Source organism: Rattus norvegicus, chromosome 10, assembly GCF_021556685.1.
Source record: "Rattus norvegicus strain SHRSP/BbbUtx chromosome 10, alternate assembly SHRSP_T2T, whole genome shotgun sequence".
Classification (NCBI taxonomy): domain Eukaryota; kingdom Metazoa; phylum Chordata; class Mammalia; order Rodentia; family Muridae; genus Rattus; species Rattus norvegicus.
The window spans coordinates 52,999,690-53,022,731 of NC_141543.1; the positions used below are offsets into that span (position 1 = coordinate 52,999,690).

Here is a 23,042-nt window from a genome sequence, read left to right on the forward strand (position 1 = left end):
AGTAACAACAAAACCCATGTAAACTATTCAGTATCAATTTACTAACACACAAACATATGTTAAAAACTCGTTCCTTAGACCAATGAGATGGCTCAGGCTCAGAGGGCAAAACCACTTGTCATCAAGACAGACAATCCTAGGACATACATGGTAAAGGAGAGAACCAGTTCTTACAAGTTTGTCCTCTGGGGTACACATGAGCACTGGTTATGTATGACTGCTGTTCCCACAGTGCAACTGTGATAATTAAAAACAAAAAGACTAGCTCCCTATTACAGAATGCTTTCCTGGGATCACACACAGGCTGGAAGCAACTGCCATTTAAAACTTGAGAATTCAATCCTAAATTCCAAATGTCAGGCTTCTTACAGAAAATGTAAAGAAGTGAAAATATAGAGCCAGCATTTCCTCATAGCAGACTCCTACAAATGTGTCCTCTGCTCATACAGTCCTCCCAGACATTTCCCACAGCAGCTCTTTCACTTGTCTCCAATATCCACACATGAGTTTAAGATGTCCAATATATATGAACTTGATATATTTTATACATATACACAATAAAATGGTACTGTATTTTATAGCCTTTGTTGTATTATTCAATGCTATAATGGACACTGGGAAAAGAAACATTTTAAAATCTGTAGACTGGTAAGAAAATAAGGATTTATAAAGAAAATTAATTTATAAACTGCATTCTTGATGTAGAAATAAAAATATCCTTTTAACATCTTAAAGTTTTATAGATTTTAGAATTATATTCAGAGTTCACCATAATTTTACAATGATTTTGTTTTTCCTGAGGAGCTCCTCATTTTTTGGTGGTGGTTGTGTTGGGGATCAAACCAAGGATGCCATGTCTACCGCTGAGCAGCTGGCCACCATATGCAGCGACTACTGTCTGTCTCGTGGTGCTCACTTCCTTAGCTCACTGGCGTCCTAATTTTCCTTCTTGTATAATAAAGTTAACAAACCTAACAGCACAAAGCATAGATAATTCTTATTAAAGATGAAAAAGCCTTTTCCACAAGGCAACACTGCTTTAATCCACCTATGTTATTCTAGATGAAGGCTGGGACTAGAGCACAAGACAACTCAGAGGATAAAGGTGCTTGCTGACAACACACAACCTGGATCGGGGAAGGGGAGAACTAAATCCCGCAAGTTGTTCTCACCTGTACAACGGACAGAGAGACAGACAGACACACAGACAGACACACAGACACACAGACAGACACGTGCGCGCACTCTCGCATGTATAAAAACTGGACAGTTAAAATAACTTCTAGACTACCATAAGACGGAAGACAGAGCATGAATAGACGGCTGCATCTCTGACAGACGGATGTCAGACAAATCCCATCTTATCTCAAGGTTTCCTGATGACAATTCTAGCAGCCGCATCTCTGCAGAGTTGCTACCGTACTGATGTCAACACTGATGCAGAGCAATGACAGGTAAACATGCACAGTGATGTCAGGGCACACTGCACAAAGCCACGCTTTGAGGAGAGCATAACTTCAAATGAGAAGCTCATTCATCTAAATATTATTAAAAGTAAACAGGCTTTGAGGGGGAGAATACTCGATTTTATAACTATATTTTAGTCTTATTTTACTTTTAGAATCTGCAACAATCCAACATCTCTGATTATAAGTGAATAAATTTCTTTCAAAGAAAATGGAACACCCCAATATTAAAATTATCAAAGTATTATCTATTTCTGTACAATGTCATTATAAAAGCCCTGACAGCTATTATGCATTTTTACTATAAATTTGCCTTTAGGGCTGGAGAGATGGCTCAGCGGTTTAGAGCACTGACTGCTCTTCCAGAGGTCCTGAGTTCAATTCCCAGCAACCACATGGTGACTCACAACCATCTGTAATGGGATCAGATGCCCTCTTCTGGTGTGTCTGAAGACAGTTACAGTGTACTCACATATAATAAATAAATACTTAAAACTAAGTAAATAAAAATGTCCCTTTAATGACTGTCTCCATTTAACAGATGTCTAATACTCATCTGTGGGTGTGGGATGGTAAGATGACTACGCAGGAAAAAGCACTTTTCACTAGTCTTAATGAACAGGGTCCAATGCTTAGAGCACATGGTGAAAAGAAAAGGCCAGCTACCCTAAGGGCTTTCTGACCATGGCACACATGCTTCCTTACTCACAAATAAAATCTAAGTAATTAATCTGCATTTTATCTGATATTTTATATCATAATATTTATTATTTGTGTCACTTAAAAACAACAAAACCCAAAACTACACAATTGCTTATTTTATATTATATTATATTATATTATATTATATTATATTATATTAACCATGGACTGCTAGGAGCTTGCTGATCTCTTATAGGAGCCATCTCTAAGGACAAAACTGTTCTGCCAATCAGCCGAAAAGCAGTGGAGAGGAAACGGTCGAGTCTCACCTCTGCCTCTCTGGCTCTCCATCGACATCCTCGTCTGCACTGCATGTGGCACTGGAGTCGTTGTCTGACTGTGGTTCAGGCCTCTGCATCTGCTCAGCCACTACCAAGTCTTCATCTCTAGCCTCTGTCTTCTCACTGGCGCTCTCCAAGTCTCTGTCCTTGGCATCCCCTTCACCTTTAGATGCAGTGTTTTCTGGTACCTGTATTTCTGGGTCCACGGAGTCAGCTTTGGTAGGGGCTGGTGGATCAAGAACAGAACTGCCTTCGGCACCGCACTCCTCATGGTCTACATCCATCGGCTCTGCGGTCTCCACACTGGCGCTGTCAGTCACCTGGGCCTCCACGCTTTCACTTTCTGCTGGTTTTGTGGTTGGAACTGCTGAAGAGGGAGATGCACAGGGTGCAGGGTCAGTGGTGGCCTCAAGCTCAGCCACAGGTTCGGTGTTTCCTCGAGAAGCAGCATTTTCACTGCTGTCTTCACTGGACTTGGCAGCTTCAACTGGTGAAGGAGAGGGAGCACTTTCTGTATCAGAACTATTTTCAGCACCTTAAAGATAATGATACAGCATAAAAATCTGATAATGAACAGGTCTCAGGTGGTGACAGAAACCGGGCTTGAAAGCACCTATTAGGATGAACTTGACTCCTGTGGTGACATCAGGGAAGAAAAGAGCAGCTACTGGCAAAGCTAATTGCTCTAAAGGTGTAAAAGTTAAAGATCAAATCATCTTGACCTTCTGAAATTGAAAGTAAAAATTCTTTCTAAAATGGTTTCTTATTTAAAAAATAGTTTATTTTAAAGACAGAGAAAGATGGTGAAAAAAAAAAAACCTAAACAAAACTATTCCATGAATGACAACATTCAGGTGGAAGATTTTTTAACGTTAGAAAGTTAATAAGACAAGATAATATACATGTCTAAAACACACAGAAATATCTTTAGAAAAACAGGTTCGCTTTGACACTATGAAGTTTGCCCATGTAGAAGTTTTTGTTAACTTGACACAAACTAGAGTCATCTGAGACAAGGGAACAACAATTGAGAAACTGCCACCATAAGACTGGCCCCGTATGCACACCTGGGAGGCATTCGCCTGACTGGTAACTGATGTGGGAAGGCCCAACTCACTATAGGGCCATCCCTGGGCATGTGGTCTTAGGGAGCAGCAGACACTAGCAACAGTTAACCTGGACAAGTCAGTAAGCAGTACTGTTCCATGGCTTCTGCTTCAGTTCCTGCCTTCCCACAGTGATGCAGTGTGACCTGAGAGTTATAAGACGAAATAAGCACTTTTCTTCTCACGTTGATTTTTGGTCATTGTGTTTATCACAGCAATAGAAACCTTAACTAGGATAACATTATACTGTTGGAATGAAAAAATAAATATTATATGACCATCTGTGAATAAATATTATCAACAGAATAAATTTAAAACTGGAAATTCAGTTTTCCGTTACCCAAATAAATATGTGTACAGAGCTTTTAAAGGTAATGGGTTATTCATAGCACTGAAAATTAAATTATATTCTTAATTTTTGCTTTCTTTTTTATATGTATGTGTGTTTTGCCTGTGTTTATGCATACAGACCACATGCCTGAGGAGCCAAAAACGTGCATCAGATCCCTTGGAACCAGAGTTACTGAAATGATTGTAAGCCACAACATGGGTGCTGGGAACAAATATGGTTTTTCTCTAAAAGCAGAAAGTGTTCTTAACCACTGAGCCATCACTAAACCCCCATAAATTACACAACTGCACATTCTCATGGAGCCTACAGAATAATACATATTTCAATGTTATGTGATAATACAGTGACCATTAAAATAAATAAGCAGTGAAAGAAGGACTACAAATGATAAAGAGATGTCCCAAAAGGAGGCCTAAAGGAAGAAAGAGAGCTCTGGGCAGAGATGGGAGAATTCAGGTATAGCTGTCAGAAAGTGTCAAGGCTCAGAATGGGATTATTTTATTCAGAAACAACAGAAGAATCACCAGTGTGGTTGGAGCAGTGAACAAATGGAAATAAAATCAACAACAGCTCAGGGGTTACCTCATATAGTCACCAAGACAGCCTTGGACTTTTATTCTTGAAGAAAAAGAAAAGTGTTTCAGGATTTAGAATACAGAATAAACATGGTGGATTTACGTCACAAGGATGCTGGATAGAAAACAAACAAAAAACCAGAATGCAACAAAAAGAACCAAGGAACCCAAACACAGAGGAGAGACCAAAATTGGAAACAAAGAGTTGGGACAGTATATTCACAGTATACAGAAAACAAAGCAGGCATAATTGTTGACAGACTGTATGGGACATCAGAGAACTGGAATCAACGAGCTGACACAGGTATGATGAGAAAGAGCCGCCTGCTGCTGGGGCCACATTATTTGTTCTCTATGTCAACTCAAGTGGCTTCTACAAAGTAGATGCAGGGGCCGAGAATTCAGGAAAAGCTTACTAAATGGCAGCAATCACCAAAATCAGATTTTAAAAAATGATAAAAAGCTACCCAAAACCTTGACTTAATCTTTGTTTCTGAAAGTTAACAACTCACTCACCCTAAAACATTAACAGAGCCCAATACATGCTCTGCCTCAGTTATGTTCTTCCGAACCACAGGAAACTAGCCAGTAGTTCAGAACACAGCAGCTTACAAACTTGCTTTTTGAAGAATAAGGAAATAGACAGGCAAGCCCTTAATGACTGACAACAGGATCTAAGGGAAAAATCCAGAAATAGTAAAATTTATGTCTTCCAGATTTAACTCTTCTCACCCTACAAAAATATCCAGAGCTGGACATTTTAGAAAAGATAGACAGGAATTCTCCTATTTAAAAATCAGCCACCTTTATTCTTCCACTGAAAAGAGCCTTGCCACATAATAGGAAGTGTATCAATGGTGCCTTTTTAGGGTTAGCAAGAAGCATGAGGTCATAGGTCATGTAAGCTCCTGTAACTTTATTCTCTAGGATACTTTGGAAAAAGAGGCTAAAAAAATACTCTAAGATACTGAACAAAGGAAGTAAGAAGAGAGCCTAGAAATCGTTAAACAAGCACATGTCTATCATGAGGAGACTTCTACAGGTGGTACAGGATGCCACAAAGAGACTTCTATAGATGGCAAGAATACCAACTGCATGAACACCAGACCAAACTTACACAGCATACCTTAGTTCCAAACTTGCAATTAAAAACAAACTAACATACTAAAAATGGGAGGGTAGGGTGGGAAAGGGTGTGTGTGTGTGTGTGTGTGTGTGTGTGTGTGTGTGTGTGTGTACGCGTGCGCGCATGCACGCATGCGTATATGTGTCTCATTTTGATTTTGGGACTTTGCAGGGTGCAGATCTTCTGCCTTGCCAATGGATAAAAGTATATGAAACTAGGCTTGGGCTTTACTGTGGACTGACCTGTGTTCCCTCCTCAAAAGTCCAATGTTGAACTCCTAACTTCCAGTGTAACTGCACTGCTTCACAAAGGCAGCTGAAGTTAAATGAGGTCTTGAGAATGGGTTGTTGTTCAGAGACTGTGATACCAGAAGAGTACACATAAAGGCGAGGTGAAGACAGAATGAGGCAGTAGCCGGCAGCCTATAAGCCAGGAAGAGATCTCCTCACTAGGGAGCTCTGTTAAGCACCTTGAATTTGAATTTCTAACCCACATATTCCTGTAGTTTACCCAATCAATATATACTAATCTACTAAAGTAGCCCAAAGAGATTAATACACTGGTCCCCTTAATCACAGGGAGTATTGTTCAAAATCCCCAATGGATACTCGAAACCTCAGGTAGTACTTACTCTAGTACAGACTGGTATTTTCCTAAACATTTCCATATATTCAAAGCTATAATAAAGTTTAATTTAAAATAGGCACAAAAAGGAATTAATAATAAAATGGAATGATTACAAAACTATAGTTTAATAACAGCTATGTTGATATGGTTTCTAACACTCAAGCTATTAAATTTAACATTTACTATTTTTAAACTATGGAAACTGCATACACTAAAATTATTAAAGGTTTTACTTACATTTATAACCACAAGGAAGAGCCCTTTACAGACATACAGCTGTGAAGTAGGAGTTCTCATTAGAGAGCAAGTGATGCTTGTTTGTGGGCCTTAGAAGTATTATGAACAGATCAAGCTTCCCCAAACCATTCTCAGTCCTCCTCTAACGGTAAATTTGTTTCAGTTGTCTCTTTATACTTGTACTAATTGCCCCAATATTTTTACACAAGAACTCATGGAGATATAGTTGACTTACTTTAAAAAACTACAACCCATTTGAAATTTACAAATTTAAGGTTAAAAAATAATGACATTTAGAAAAAATATACACAATCAGTATGCCTAAAACTGTCCCACGTAGAGCTTCCTAAGCCTGTCTGAAATATAAGTGCAGACAAGGAAAATACAAAATTACTTATACATGGTTTAAACTCTAGTAAATAAAGTGTGCATTTAGCAATAATATTCTAGGAGCAGAAGCATTCAGTTTACAAAGAAAATTTACTCAGAATAGTAAATACTAATATAAACTGAAATAAATTATTGTCTTCATCTTTCTATAACTGGCATACATCCGATTTCGACATTTCAGGAAGCTGTTTAAGGCATTGTCCTTTAGTTTCTTAGTTGGGTATTTTTTCACTTCAGGGAACTAATACCACCCAGACATCTAACATGATAAGTATGATGTGATGTATAAACCTTAAAATATGAAATAAATCAACCTCGAGGCAGTAAAATGAAAATATATATAAACTTACAATAACAACAAAGTAAATTTGGCCATGACACACACAGAGACACACAAGGTAGCATCTTAAGCAGGAAAGTCCTTGTTGGGATCTTCTAGTTGTGCCACCTGTACAGTCTTGAGTGCACAGAAACAAGTACTTGCTGATCAAATGAATAAATATATTGTTTTTAAACCTAGGCCATGAAAGCACTAATAACTATTTCCTCAGTGAAGCAATTCCTACATAATCAACTAAACTAAAATTTCATATCTGAGGTAACAAAAATCACACACAATTTAGGATTCTGAAATACCTTCACTATCTTCTGGATTCTCCTCCTCATTCGAGGCTTCAATATCTTCATCCTCCTGGGCAGACACAGTGGAAGCAACACTTTCACACTGAGACACATCTCGTTCCTCACGGGGTTTTCGTGAAGCCTAAAAGTACAAAATAGTAATTCAATTATTGTGAGTTAAATAACCAAAGGAGAAACAAAGCAAAACATTTCATTCCTGAAACAATATAGTATTACACAGTGATCAAAAAGTGTGTGGGTACAACGGAATCTATGCTTGAGTACAGGTAATCACAAACTGGCCTTTTGTGCAATGGAGGACTTCCACAAACTCTACCAAAAGTTAGCACTAAATCACACTGACATCTGCATCAGCACTTAGGAAGCTGGAGACACAGAAGAGTGTTCAAGTTCAAGGCCAGCCTTTGTTAGATGAGACCTAGTTTCAACCCCTATACTCTCCAAAACATTTTATATGAACCATTTTGGAAACTAATTTTGAGACCACAGTCAGTTAATACTTTATCCAATAAAAAAGGGCATATGATCACATTCTAATAAAGATAACAAATATGACATGTAGAAGACATTATATTTGAAAAATTATATTTGAAAATGACTTTCTAATTCCAAAATAGCTAGACATCCTAAATATACTGACTGGTACACTTCATTTTAAATCTTTTAGATAAATAGACATATATTTGCATCTTTCTGGGCACACCTTGCATGGGTTCATATGCTTATACATTCTACTTTTCAAAACCCAAGTTAGTTATACACTGAATGTATCCCTGCTATAGCCTTTAAAACGATTTTTATCATTTTCATCCATATGCAATTAAAATTCTGCTTTAAAGTATTTAAGTAATTTGCTTGCTTGCTTCTCTCCCTCTCCCCGCCCCTCTTGAGACAGGATTTCTCAGCATCTTTGGCATCCTGGAACTTGCTTTGTAGACCAGCCTGGCCTCAAACTCAAAGACCCATCTACTTCTGCCTTCAGAGTGCTGGGATTAAAGTATGTGCCATTAGAGCAAGCTTAAGTAATTTTCAATGTTTGATATTATTAATGGTACAATGAACACTACAGAGTAAACAATTGCACAGGAAGCAAGTTGTTCTTGGTATTACTATTCCATTTTTTTAATGATTAATAAAGGCAAAGATTTTATTGGTTAAAAAAATGTTCTATTTTGCAAATTACATGCTATACTGAGAACTGACAAGTATTAGAGTTATGTAATATCATCTTGAGATCTTTTTGAAAAAGATTAATAAGTACACAACTGAAGTCTTTATAACTAAAATGTCTATACTGAGAAGGTTTAAAAACTACAGGTTAGCCAGATGGTGGTGGTACACATCTTTAATCCCAGCACTTGGGACGAAGAGGCAAGCAGATCTCTATTCTACAGATTGAGTACCAGGATAGCCAGGATTACACAGAAAAACCCTGTCGCGAAAAACAAACAAAAAACCTGTATTTTAATTTATTGTTAGAAAAAAGGTTTATATACACATGTCCATATTCATCATAAATATGAAAGACTAAGGTCAGTTCTTTCTTTCTACTATGTGGGTTCTAAGTGTTCTACTTAAGACATTTTTAAGTAAAAAAGGATAAACAAAACACTTACCACTACTGCTCTACTCACTTTCTGTTTATGTTGCTGCAAAAGGTTGTCAAGATTGTGCCGTCTTTTATAGTTAAAATAGAAGTTTTTACACTGGGCTTCACTTTTTGTTCCCACCATTTTGGCAATGGCTGCCCAGTTACGACCATGTTCTACCAGGCCTGCATTTTAAAAACAGATCAAATACTAAGTGATCAAGACACTTATTCAAGCAAGAGAAATATTAAAGCAACTTAACCAATAATACAATAATAGTATACTTTCAGATGTTTGTTAACATACTTCAATGTTTATTGACATAGTTACTGGCACAGAACTCACTTGTACTTTTATATATTCCCCCAAATTTAACATACTTGGTAAACTTTGTCCCTCACACAGATTCCCCCACAGGGATAAGAATGAAGCTGAACCTACAGAAATGGGTCAGAGGCTTGCAAAGTGGAGAAATTGGTATTTCTAGATCCTTGGAGATAGTATTTTAATAATAAACAAATATAAATCATTCAATGTATATAAAACTTTTAAAAATACATTTAAAAAATTAAAAGTTAAAAATAAAATGTTAAAAGGGTTAGGGAAAGTGCTTAAGGGTAAAGTAATTACCTAGCATACATGAGGCCCTAGGCCCAACCTCCAAATAAATCCCAATTTAGTATTTCTCTAATCATACATACTAAATACATGCAAGTAAATATATGTGTTCAAAAAATATGGAATATGGAATTTCACATATAGATATATGTAGAGCTATATAAAATTCAATACATAATGAATAGAGATGAACACCGGCTATGAAGATTACTATGAAGAGTTCCCTGTATAATAAACATTGGAGTATCAGCCAGGTACAGTGGCATACACCTGTAATTCCAATATTTTGAAGGCTGAAGCAGGAGGACCGGAAGTTCAAGGCCAAGTTTGAGGCTACATGATTTGTTGTATCAAAAATAAAAATCAAACATACTTAAAAAAGAAAGAAAGAAAATTAGGGGCTGGAAGGATAACTTATCAGGAAGTACTTGCAGCACAATCAAAGGAGTTATACTTAAATCTGAACAATCATGTAAGGGTATGTGAAACTGCTCATCCTGCAGGCCTGACGATCTGAGTTCAATCTCTGGAGGCCATACTCTGATGATGGCATGAGAGAAGTACAAATCTTTCTAATAATTATACACGTTTAACATCTGCCACTTATGGTAAATGAACAAACATATGTTTGTTTTACAAAATATTAAACAAAAATATTTTAAGATAGACACTTGAAACTACTTAGTTTTCACAAAATTTTGCTTATGTATGATTTTAAAATGTAACATTCAGAGCACACCTTTAATCACAGGCGTGGGAGGCAGAGGCAGGTGGATCTCTGTGAGTTCAAGGCCAGTCCCAGGACAGCCAGGGCTATTATTTAAAGAAACTTTGGCTAGAAAAATTTTTTAAAAAAAGCCATAGCGGGGTTGGGGATTTAGCTCAGTGGTAGAGCGCTTGCCTAGGAAGTACAAGGCCCTGGGTTCGGTCCCCAGCTCCAAAAAAAAAGAACCAAAAAAAAAAAAAAAGCCATAGCATTCGTCATTACCTGATAAACAGCAAAGGCTACATAAAATAAGTTCTTTTAAGGATTATAAGATAGTGTTAATTAGCTTTCTGTAAATTACTATTTACCCTGTAAAAAATTTTAGTTCACTTTCAAATTATACTGCAGTAGTAAACACTGATGGAAAAATAAAGTCTACAAAATGCTGTGGTACAATGAAGTCCACCCAACTACTAAAATAGCAGATACAGGACTCAAAATAGTATCTGCTTGGCCACAAATATTACAATCTCATCTCTGACTCATTTTCTTGGTAGTATATAATTACAAAACTTAACTAAATCTAGGCAGAAGGCTCAGTGGGTAAAGTGATTACTGAATGATCCAAATGACCTGAAATTTAACCCCAAACCCCACATATAAAGCCAGAATCAATGACATATACCCCAGAAGGTAGCATCCCTATGTGAGTGATGGGGAAAACAGAATTGATTGGAAGCTTATCAATGGAATGCAACAAAAACACAACGAAGAGATCCTGCCTCAAAAGCAAAATGGAAGGAGAGAACAGGATTCCCTTGACGTTCACTTATGGTCCATTGCATGTGTCATACACACACACTAACTAAACAAGCCAATCATTAAAAGAAAGATTTTACCAAATAGAAGGCAAGGAAATAGTCTCCATTCTATTTATACAACTTGCAAATAATAGGAATATATATATATATATATTCATAATTTACCCCCCAAATTCTAATGCATATAATCCCAACTATTGTAGAAATACCAAAATAGTACTCTGCTCTCCAATGAAATCAAAATAAAACTCCAGAGAGAATTAAAAATGCTTCAAACATGGGCATCTCCAAATTAATTATTTACTGGATACTACTTACTTAAATTTCAAAATTCTATTTACCTTTTTAGAAAACCTTTTCGGGGTATAAACGGGGTCTTGTCACACAGTCAAGGGTGACCTTGAACTTAAGTAGCCAAGGCTGGCCTAGTCTTTGTACATGTGGCTATGTATGTGTTTATGCTTCACTTGCACAAAGGTGTGCACAAGTGTGGTGTGTGTGTGTGTGTGTGTGTGTGTGTGTGTGTGTGTGTGTGTGTGTGTGTGTTTGCTGGCTTATATGTATATATACCATGTGCACTTCTGGTGCCCATGGAAGCCAGAAGAGAAAATTGGATCGCCGGATACTGGAGCTGCACATGGTTGTGAGCCATCATGTGACTAGTGGGAACTGAAACCAGATCCTTTAGAAGAATAGTACTCTTAACCCTGAAATATCTCTTTAGCCCCTGGCCTATTCTTTTCAATGTAAAAAAATTTGTTTTATTTCACTATTACCAATCTTAAAAATAAATAAAACAAAAAAATAAACTCAATCTTTATACACTGCTGTATATTATAAATTGTTGTGTATTATACATGGCTGTATATTATACACTGTTGTGTATTATACACTGTTGTATATTATACACTGTTGTGTATTATACACTGTTGTATAGTATACATTGTTGTATAGTATACACTGTTGTATATTATACACTGTTGTATAGTATACACTGTTGTATATTATACACTGCTGTATATTATACACTGTTGTATATTATACACTGTTATATAGTATACACTGTTGTATATTATACACTGTTGTATAGTATACACTGTTGTATAGTATACACTGTTGTATAGTATACACTGTTGTATAGTATACACTGTTGTATAGTATACACTGTTGTATATTATACACTGCTGTATATTATACATTGCTGTATATTATACACTGTTGTATAGTATACACTGTTGTATAGTATACACTGTTGTATAGTATACACTGTTGTATAGTATATACTGTTGTATAGTATACATTGTTGTATAGTATACATTGTTGTATATTATACATTGCTGTATATTATACATTGCTGTATATTATACACTGTTGTATATTATACATTGCTGTATATTACCTTTTTTAGCAACTTCCATTTCTTCTTCCGTCCATCTTGAAGTCTCAACTGGTTCTGTAGAAACTAAAATAAAACGAAAACTCAGGCAAAGGAAATCCAAATTGAACCTGTCATTCAAAAAAATCATGTAACTGGTATCTCATTTGTCTTGTATAAAATTAGATAGTATCAGACTCTTAAGAGCCAATTAGATGGAAAATTTCCACACTTCTTAGTACCAAGATCTTTCTCAATATTCTCCGACAGACACCCTTAGCCACATGTTTAGCCCTATAAGGACAAAGGAACACAGTGACTCTTCTTTTCTTGCCACCAGAATGTGTAACCTAATCAAGCATCTACTTATTAAACTGTCTACAAGCTCCCTGCTTTGTAGCAGAAGCAGACACAATTAATAAACACAAAGTGTTTAGTATAGGAAGACATGTTTGATTATACTGCAGTCCATGCTGGTTTAAAAAGGAGGAAACCGACAATTTAACCACTAAACAGTAGAAAATGTTTATGTAAGTCATGCTTCAGAAGCAAAATGTCAACACAGAATAGGCATTTAACAACTAAAATGGAAATTATGAATACTTAAAAAATTATAAAACAGGGCTGGAGGAATGGATCAGAAGGTAAGAGAACAATATTCAATTCCCAGCACCTACATGCCAGCTACCAACTGTCTCTTACTCCAGTTCCATAGGATACAGTACCCTCTGCTGGCATCTGAGGGCAACAGGAATGCATATAGTGCACAGATATATATGCAGACAAAGCACACATACAAAATACAAATAATTAAATCTCAAATCTCAAGAAATATTCCTAAAGAGGGGAGAAATACATAGAACAGTTCATTAACTTGTTTTTATATTGTACAACTGGACCAGCAAGATGGCTCAGCAGGTAAGGGCACTTCTGCTGTAAGTCTGTCAGTCAGAATTCAGGGATGAAAACTGTCCTTGGACCTCTACATATGACCAGTGGCCTGTGTGTACCTACAATCACCAGATACTTGCACATACATGAGTGAATTAATATTTTATCATGAAAAAACAGAAAATATTTTATGCTATATGCCAAATAAAAAGTTTGAGAACAAAATGGTATACTAATGGAAGAAATGCTACACTGTAACTTATTTTCTAAACAAATTTTACATTCAAGCTTAATAAATTAAAAAGCAGACTTTAAGATCACTTCTTAGTTATCAGTATTGGCACCCCCTGCCTTACTTTCTCTCTCAAACAGAACTGGTAAGATAACGCCCTGCACAAAGCAATCACTTCTGCTAACCGGGCTCTGGGGGTGGTGGCAGCGGTGGAGGGGGCTCCTCAGTGGCTGCAGCAGCAGCACTGGCAGCTGCAGCTTCACTTGTCATGGACCTGGTGATCCGGCCCTTCCGACGCCCTTGGCTGTTAGCAGTCTTTCGCCCCCTTGGAGTGACCTGCTCTCTCTCCTCAGTTTCTTCTGCTGTGGCTTCTGTTCTATCCTTTTCCTTGGTTGTTTCTCTAGAAACAAACAAATTGAAGCTTTTGTGATTTAAAAGTATGGATTCAGTAAAGAGCATTTTTAAAATAGAAATTGCATAAATTTATCCAATCTTTTACTTTTTAAACTCTATCTTGTGAAAAACTTTATCATGTGAGAATTTTATCATATGAGATTTTTTTCAATAGCTTTGACTGGTTCAAGACACGCCAGAAGACTTGTATCATATACTAATAGACTTAAACTTTACCCACACCTGAAATGGAATATTAGACTTTATATATAGCAAAAGCAAAAGGCTTGAAATTTTTGCTTTTGCTTAAATTCTGTTAGTTTACTCTATGAAATGAAATTAAAGCAGGTAATATTCATGACTGATACTTATTGTGTAGTAATAATCTACAATACAATTCTACTAAATCAGAGCCTAGGTTCTGAACTAAGTCTAGATATGACTGTGCACAAACAACGCAGTGTGGTTTTCTGGTTGGCAGAACAGCTCCTGGATCAGGCTCCCTGAGATCCTCTAGTTCCTATGATTTACCATGACATAACATGGGAGAAACTCTGTGAACCTCGGTTTTCTGATCTATAAAATAAGATTAGTGATTGTGGTGGTTTGGGTGTGTCTAGAATAGGAAGTGGCACTATTTGAAGGTGTGGCCCTGTTGGAGTAGGTGTGCCACTGTGGACTTGGGCTTTAAAACCCTCATCCTAGCTGCCTGGAAGCCAGTCTTCTAGCAGCCATCAGATGAAGATGTAGAACTCTCAGCTCCTCCTATACCATGCCTGCTTCAACACTGCCATGTTCTCACCTTGATGATAATGGACTGAACCTCTGAAGCCAGACCCAATTAAATGTTGTCCTTATAAGAGTTGCCATGATCATCATGTCTGTTCACAGCAGTAAAACCCTAACTGAGACAGTGAGAATATATTTCACAGAGTAGTTACAAGGATTAAAGATATTAATTGAAGGGTTGGGGATTTAGCTCAGTGGTAGGGCGCTTGCCTAGCAAGCTCAAGGCCCTGGGTTCAGTCCCCAGCTCAAAAAAAAAAAAAAAAAAAAAAAAAAAAAAAAAGATATTAATTGAAGAAATTAATACAGTACCTGGAACATCATACACATTTATTATTATATTATGTCAAAACTTCTCTCAGTCTACAAAGAGCTTAATTATAGTCTCCAGTACTTAAGAAAATTTAATTCCTGATGAATATTGTTAATAGTATTATTATAAAAATATTTTGAGTATCTGAAGAATATTCTTTGTACTATTGATGATACTTATTATATTGAAAAATACAATAGTTAAGGGACTTTGTATCTGAAAGGACACAGGAGGTAAATGTGATCAAATATACTGTGTGTATTTATGAAATTTATAAGGAATGAGTCAATGTATTTTTTAAAGTACACATTTTCAAGAGTCAGTTATTAGTGGAAGATGCCATTTATTTTCACAATTTAACTACTTCAGATAAAAGCCTGTTGAGGTTTATCAAGGCATAGATATTCTCTCATAATAAACATATGCTTCAAGAATGACTCTATATCATAGTATAAATTAGAAACACACAGAGTTTACTCAGCTGTAGCCATGAGCCACTGCAAACCTGAGCATGCTGGACACTCTTTTAATCTAGTACTTGGGGAGGCTCGATTCAAGATGATTCAAAGCCAGCCTTTGCTAAAACCTAATGCCTGTCTTAAAATAAATACACAGTTGGGATTGATAGGAAATGCCTTTAACCCCAGAGTTTAGGGGGCTGACACAAGTGGGTTTCTCTAAATTGAAGAACAGCCTGGTCTAGACAGTGAGTTCCAGAACAGTCATGCCTATGTATAGACTCTCAAAGAAAAAAAAAAACAAATAAATAAATGAACAACTATCCATCCCATCCCTACCTATTCCCATGCTCACCATCTCCTGAATAAAGTCAAACGTGTCCACCTTTACTAAAGCCCTACCAAATGAATTCAAAGGCCATCTGCCTTCTACTCCTCTCCTTCAGTCTAATGAAATCCCAGTCTTGTTCTCAGTGCACAGCTCTTCAAATTGGTTCTCTTAGCTGTGAGTGCCTCTTCCTATTCACCCAGGTCTGTGTCTTCAAACAAGTCTCACTGTTCTGCTATGTCTGCATTTCAGGATTATGTTCTAAATTCTGTCTGCATCTTGCCTAGTGTTCTCCTTCTTACTTACAAAGTACCCAAGAATAGGACATATCCTATGCATTTTGTCATCCTCTCCAAACCATAACCTAAACCATATACTATTACCTATGAATGCATGCTATGTAACTTAAACTTTTCTTTTTTCTTTTTTTTCCGGAGCTGGGGACCGAACCCAGGTAACTTAAACTTTTTAATGAAAAAAATTAAGTCACCTTCAGGTGGTTTTAAAACTTGCAACAAAAAAAGTAAAACAAAAAAAAAATACCTTTTAAAAAGATAACATTTATAAGAAGAACTTTATAAGAAGAACCGTGACTATATGGTATAAAAATGTTTACCCTAAACTTAAAAACACCTTATTTTTGTTTTGTTATGAGTATCTTCTCAAGGTAGAAATGCATGAATGTCTAACTCTTAGTTCTTATTTATTTATTTATTTATTTATTTACTTACTTACTTACTTACTTACTTATATGAATGAGTATTTCACCTGCATGAATTATGTCTTTGCACCATGTGCATGCCTAGTACTGGCAAAGACCAAAAGAAGGCATCAGATCCCCTGGGACTGAAATCATAGAATGTTGTGAACTACCATATGAGTGCTGGGATTCAAATCTGAATCCTCTCAGAGAGCAGCCAGTGTTCTTAACTGCTGGGGAATCTCTCTAGTCCCTGACTTATTATAAAATCATACAAGTGACTTATGAGATATTAAATGACAAAAACAAAACAAAACAAAGAACAGGCAAAATTAAGTATTTCTGAAGAGTCTATAAATAGCTCAATAAATATTTTTAAAGGCACAAACTACTGAAATACACAATGACTTTTATGAATTTCAAAGATGCATTCTTCTATTGGACTAAGTAAAAAAAAAGGCACACAGACTATGTATTTGGTAAACTTTGGCTCTTAAATGTCCTGCAATTGATTTAATGTTAAAGATTTGGTCCTAATGGGCGCAGTTTAAAAGTGTTGGAAGAGGTAGAACCTAGTAGGTCTTTATGTCAGTGTTAGCATGAAGGGAATAATGAGAGGCAGAGGCAGAGGCAGAGGCAGAGGCAGAGGCAGAGGCAGGCAGATCTTAGATTTTTTTTTCCTTTTTTTCTTTTTTCTTTTTTTCTTTTCGGAGCTGGGGACCGAACCCAGCGCTCTACCACTGAGCTAAATCCCCAACCCCCACCCACTTCTTTTGTGGAGGGGAGGGAGTTGTTCTTTGAAACCCTGGCTGTCCTGGAAGTCACTCTATAGAGCAGGCTGCCCTAGAGCTCACAGAGATACCCCTGCCCCTGCCTCTGCCTCCCGAAGTACTGGAAGTAAAAGCGTGTGTGTGCCACTGCCTCACTGATACTGCCTCACTGATACTGCCTCACTGATACTGCCTCACTGATACTGCCTCACTGATACTGCCTCACTGATACTGCCTCACTGATACTGCCTCACTGATACTGCCTCACTGATACTGCCTCACTGATACTGCCTCACTGATACTGCACCTCTTAACCACACCAAGAACCTGTTAGTCAAGCCACACTGCTGGGGACTCGAACCACACACGCACTAGATGCAGCTTCAGATCTGAACCTGTAACATGTCTCTAACTGCTCCACTCACTTAGACTCTTCCTTCTCATCTTTTTCTTCATCATCCTTCTTTTCTTCTTCCTTTTTCTCCATTTTTTCTGCTTTATCCTCTTCTTTTTCTTCTACTTTTTCTTCTTGTGAGGGACGGGCAATCTGCTGCTAGAACATACCATCAGTTGTAAGATACAAAAGTAAAAGAAATCAAACTGACCAATTACAGTATTCACTTGGAACAATATTGGGGGGATCTCATTTACAGTAGTAGATGGGGGCACTGAGAATAAACCTAACCAAGAAAATGAACCAAGTCTACAATAAAGAAAACAAGAATAAAATAAAGCAACACAATAAATAAATAAAACAAGAAAGACCTCCCACTATTAAAGTGGCAACGTTAATGAAAGTGACCTAAAGATTTTGCATAATTCCCATTGCAAAAACTCCAATGATATTTTGGTGTTTGTTTTGTTTTCGAGACAGGGTTTCTCAGTGTAGTCCTGGCCATCCTGAGACTTGCTCTGCAGACCTGGCTTGCCTCCAAGTCAGAGAGCTGCCTGCCTCAGTCTCCAGAGTGCTAAGATTTAAGGTGTGTGTCACCACTGCTCAGGTTCCAATGTTGTTCTTTATAGAATAATAATAGACAATCTTACATACCGTTTGTATGAAAACACAAAAGACCCTAAATGGCCAAAAAGGAAGTATCAAAATCTGATCTTAAATTGCAACTCAGAATCATAGTAACAAAACCTACATGTAAACCGATAAAATAAAGAGCCCAAATTCATACAATTACAACAACTTAATTTTTAACAAAGATGTCTAAAGCATATATTGGAAAAAGACATAAGTAAAAATGGTACTTGGAAACTGAATTATCCAAGTGTATTAAGAATAAAATTATAGCCAACGTTCTTTTATATGCCCAAAAAATGAATGAAAGATATTTTTAATATAAGGACTATAAAGCTTTGAAATTGCTAGAGATGGTGCGTTAAGATACAGTAAGAGATAAGGAATGTGACTGACACAGTCCCTCTGGAAATCACTAGAGCTGTCTCTATCAGGACAGAGAACAAACAAACAGAACCACCGAAAACTCTTAAGATCCTACAGAAACTGCTTACGACTCAATAAACGTTTTAAGAAAAGTAAAAAGACACAAAAGACTCTTAAGAATAGTCAGAGGTTCTTTACACATCTATGTTACCTGCTACACTGGTCACTAAGACTCAGAAATGGAGCCAATTTCAATGCCCATCAAGAAATAAATGACTAAATGTGATACAGTATACAATTTCATTTTATTCAGCCTTAAAAAATGAAATCATGGCACACAGGTACAAAAAGATAAATGTAGTAAAAATAATTGTTAAGGAAAATAAGGCAGACTAAGGCAGACAAGGTAAGAAATTATCTCAATGTATGTATGTGTGTGCATCAGCATGTCATGAAAGGAGGCCCACTGGAGAAAAGATCATGTCATAAAGGAGAGAGAAGGACTGGGAATGGAGGAAGAAGGAGACATCAAGGTAGGGTAGGCTGAAGAGCAGTGAGGAGGGATCAACAACAACAAAGCAAGACTGAAATTCAGTAATAATATCTATTACTTTGTAAACTAATTTTTTAAAATTGGATAAAGACAAATAAAATGTATTTCTCTTTACACAATCGACCTCCAATGATTTTTCTGTCACTTCTGAAATTACAGATTGAATTTCTGGGAACTCGCTAACGAGTACAGATGACTTTGTACCCCATTTCTTAGTGTCTTCGTATTCCTATTGTTTTGGTGTAAAAAACGCACATCTTTTCTTACACTGTCAGCCTCACCCACTAACCTTCCTGAAGACAAACAGCAGTGCTGACCTCCTTCCCCGCAGGCACTGCCTAGGCCTGCAGCCCCTGGCATCAGGCATCCTCTCAGCTGCAGCCCACACCCCTTTCACCCTCAGTGCTCATGCTGTCATCCACTGGACGTCATCATAGCCACCATCTATTTGGCTATCAGTCTGGCTATTGTCTATTTGTCTATCATTTTTCAGAGTCTATCAAGAACTACATCTACTATTTAATGCTATTAATTCCCTCACTTGTATATGACCTTACCAATTTTTGATCTAGTTAATTCCCATGCAACTGGATATTTACTAAAATAAAATTTGATATATCAGGTGATTTTGAAGTGTATATTATATAACTATAAGATGATTTATTTTACAACTGAGAATGATTTTTTTCAGCTCTGACTTCCTATTTCTAGCAAGAGACTTGTGTTTCTAGCACAAGACTTGTTTCAAACGCTAATAACCTACAGGCTAGAGAGATGACTCAGCAGTTAGGAGCACTGGGTGTTCTACCAGGAGTTCTGAGTTCAATTCCCAGCACCCACATGGCAGCTGCCAACATAAAGGAACGGATGCCCTCTTGGGTGTGCAGACAGATACTCAGACAAAGAACCCATATACATTAAATAAACAAATCTTAGGAAGGAAGAAAGGAAGGGAGGAAGGGAGGGAGGGAGGGAGGGAGGGAGGGAGGGAGGGAGGAAGGGAGGAAGGAAGGAGGGAGGGAGAAGGAAGATCTGGTTTAAACAAGAGGTAACAGAAGTTCCTTTTGTTTCGGGCACATATGTAGAGAACCACAGTGCATGTGCTTTAGGATGTGGTAGGCTCTGACCTAGATAGTCCTAACCGGCTGGCTGCTGCAGAACAGGCCCATTCGAAAGGAAACTTTCTATAAGTGCCTTCAACAGACATAGCAGCTCTTGTCTGGGTTTCTCTTTCCTTTAAAACTGATACTTACAGTCAAGAAAACAAGTTTCATTCAGCTAGGTGAGTCCACCTAGCATGAAATAAGACATTCTCTACAAATAAAAAGGCACGATATAAAACCAAATAAAAATTCAAATCAAAAAAATAAAAGGTGTCTGTCCTCAGTGTGAACACTGCCCTGGGGATTTTGGAGTAGCATCATGCACTGCTGTATCTAACTGTATCCCTAACACCTATACATAAATTTTTGTATTAGCAAAAGTTCTCCAGTTACACCAGGCAGTGGTGCACATACCTTTAATCCTAGCACTAGGTAGGGAGAGGCAGGTGGATCTCTGTGTGTTTGAGGGCACTCTGGTCTACAGAGTGATTTCCGGACAGCCAGAGCTACATAGAGAAACTCTATCTTGAAGAAGAAAAATATACCTCAAGTTAATAAAACAGAAAGATGAATGATTTCCCCACTTTGTAAAAGAGGGCAAAAAGAATGCAGTACTACTGCTTTACTACCAGTCATGCTTTCTTTTAAAATGTATTCAGACAATAAACAGAAAACCTCTTAAGTCTATCCTGTCAAAGACACTAATAATTAATACCTTTAAGGAAACTAAATTTCAGACTAACTTCCCAGAGAGCAAAAGCTCTCGGTCAACAGAACACACACTGGTATGAGCAGCAACTACTTACAGGCATTTCCTACAGGCTTTACACTGCACTCTGAGGATTTTGGCAGTTTCCATACTGATGCTAACATAGACACATCACTGTTGCCAACCACAAATGCAAAAAACAAGGTTCTAAGCACAAGCCCATGGAACAGGTAATGGGATGAAGCTCTTGGCATTATACTCAAATTTTAGCCTCTCTAGAGCATTCTTCCTAACTACCAATTACTTTACAGTTTAGACAGACATCCTTCCAACTTCAAAACTACTAAATGATAACTATGTTTCTGGATACATTGAGAGATAAAAATATGCTGGTGTAAAGACAGAGAAAGAAACAGTGTCAAAATGAGGAAAAGCAAAAAATCCTGAAGAAAAAAAAAAAAAACAAAAAAAACCCCAAGTATTTGAAAATGAAGTAAGTATTTTTTACCAATGACTTGTATGATAGCTCTGGTCACAAACAGGCCACATAAAACTCCCATCTGCAGGTATTCTCATGGGGACATACCAAGAATGAGGGAATGTTTGAAATTACGCCACATCCTAACGAAACAAATTCTTTTTTTTTTTCTTTTTTTTTAAAAAAAAAAAAGATGTGTGTGTGTGTGTGTGTGTGTGTGTGTGTGTGTGTGTGTGTGTGTGTGTACACATACACCAAGGACACCAGAAGAGTGTAGACATAGGGTATCCTGAGTCGGGAGTTAGTTATAGGCAGTTGTGAGCAACCTGACTCAGGTCTTCTGATAGAAGCAAACTGGATCCTCTGAAGAGCATTCAATGCTCTTACATAAAATAATATCCCTAGTTGGATTTTATTTTTAATATATGTGTGCCTTTGTACAGACATGCACATTAAAGTCCAGGTACCACTGGAGGCAAGGAGAGTGCATCTGGTCTCTCAGAGGGACTCACAGGAGGTGGTAGGTGGCCACATGTGGGCACTGACAATGAAACTCTGCAACAATGTCTGCACTCTTGCCCTCCACAGGACCTCTCCAGCCCAAGCAGACTTTTATTTGGATTGCAAATAACACCTGCCTCAATGTTCTTTTGTCTTCATATTTCCATCAACTTTGAAACATTTACCTAGTAAAAATAATGTACCTGATTTCTGCCTCTGCGTTTCCCATAATTTCTTCTCACAAGGGCTTTATAATTCTCGTTTTTCTTGGTTAAATAGTAATATAAAACACAATCAGGCACGCTCTGTAATAAAGAAAAGTTTTATTTAATGTTTCATTTTAATTCTGTAATAAAAATATTTAAAAATTTTTATATTTCATGTTTAAATATAAATATTTTCAAGAAAAATTTCTAGTGTAGCCAAATCATAAATTAAAAACAAAGCCATGAGGCCTTAAGTTAAAGCATATCTAGGCAGATAGATAGGGAAACTAATATACAAGACACCTACGGTTGCCTTAATCCAAACTATGCTAACAATTCCAGAAACATTCAATGTGCTCTTATTAACTGGCAATATACTCTATTATAAATGTAAAAACTCAAGTGTCTCTTATGATTTTTTTTTAAGATTTATTTATTTATTATATATAAGTACACTGTAGCTGTCCCCAGATACACCAGAAAAGGGCATCAGATCTCATTACAGATGGTTGTGAGCCACCATGTGGTTGCTGGGATTTGAACTCAGAACCTCTGGAAGAGCAATCAGTGCTCTTAGTCACTAAGCCATTGCTCCAGCCCTCTTACAATGTTTTAATC

The 23,042-nt window shown here is 37.1% G+C and overlaps 1 protein-coding gene across 51 annotated transcripts in view; it reads right to left on the minus strand.

Annotated features, from left to right (window-relative positions):
* Positions 1–23,042, minus strand: part of Ncor1 (nuclear receptor co-repressor 1) — a 142,897-nt gene that overhangs the window by 53,337 nt on the left and 66,518 nt on the right. For 13 of the 51 annotated variants that reach the window (XM_087573873.1, XM_087573891.1, XM_087573890.1 and 10 more), the window contains 7 exons: positions 22,422–22,523; positions 17,910–18,034; positions 13,922–14,136; positions 12,638–12,700; positions 9,139–9,278; positions 7,499–7,625; positions 2,438–2,984 (listed from right to left, as the gene is read on the minus strand). In XM_087573873.1, the coding sequence (XP_087429999.1) occupies positions 2,438–2,984; positions 7,499–7,625; positions 9,139–9,278; positions 12,638–12,700; positions 13,922–14,136; positions 17,910–18,034; positions 22,422–22,523 (1,319 nt within the window). 51 annotated transcript variants of the gene reach the window in all.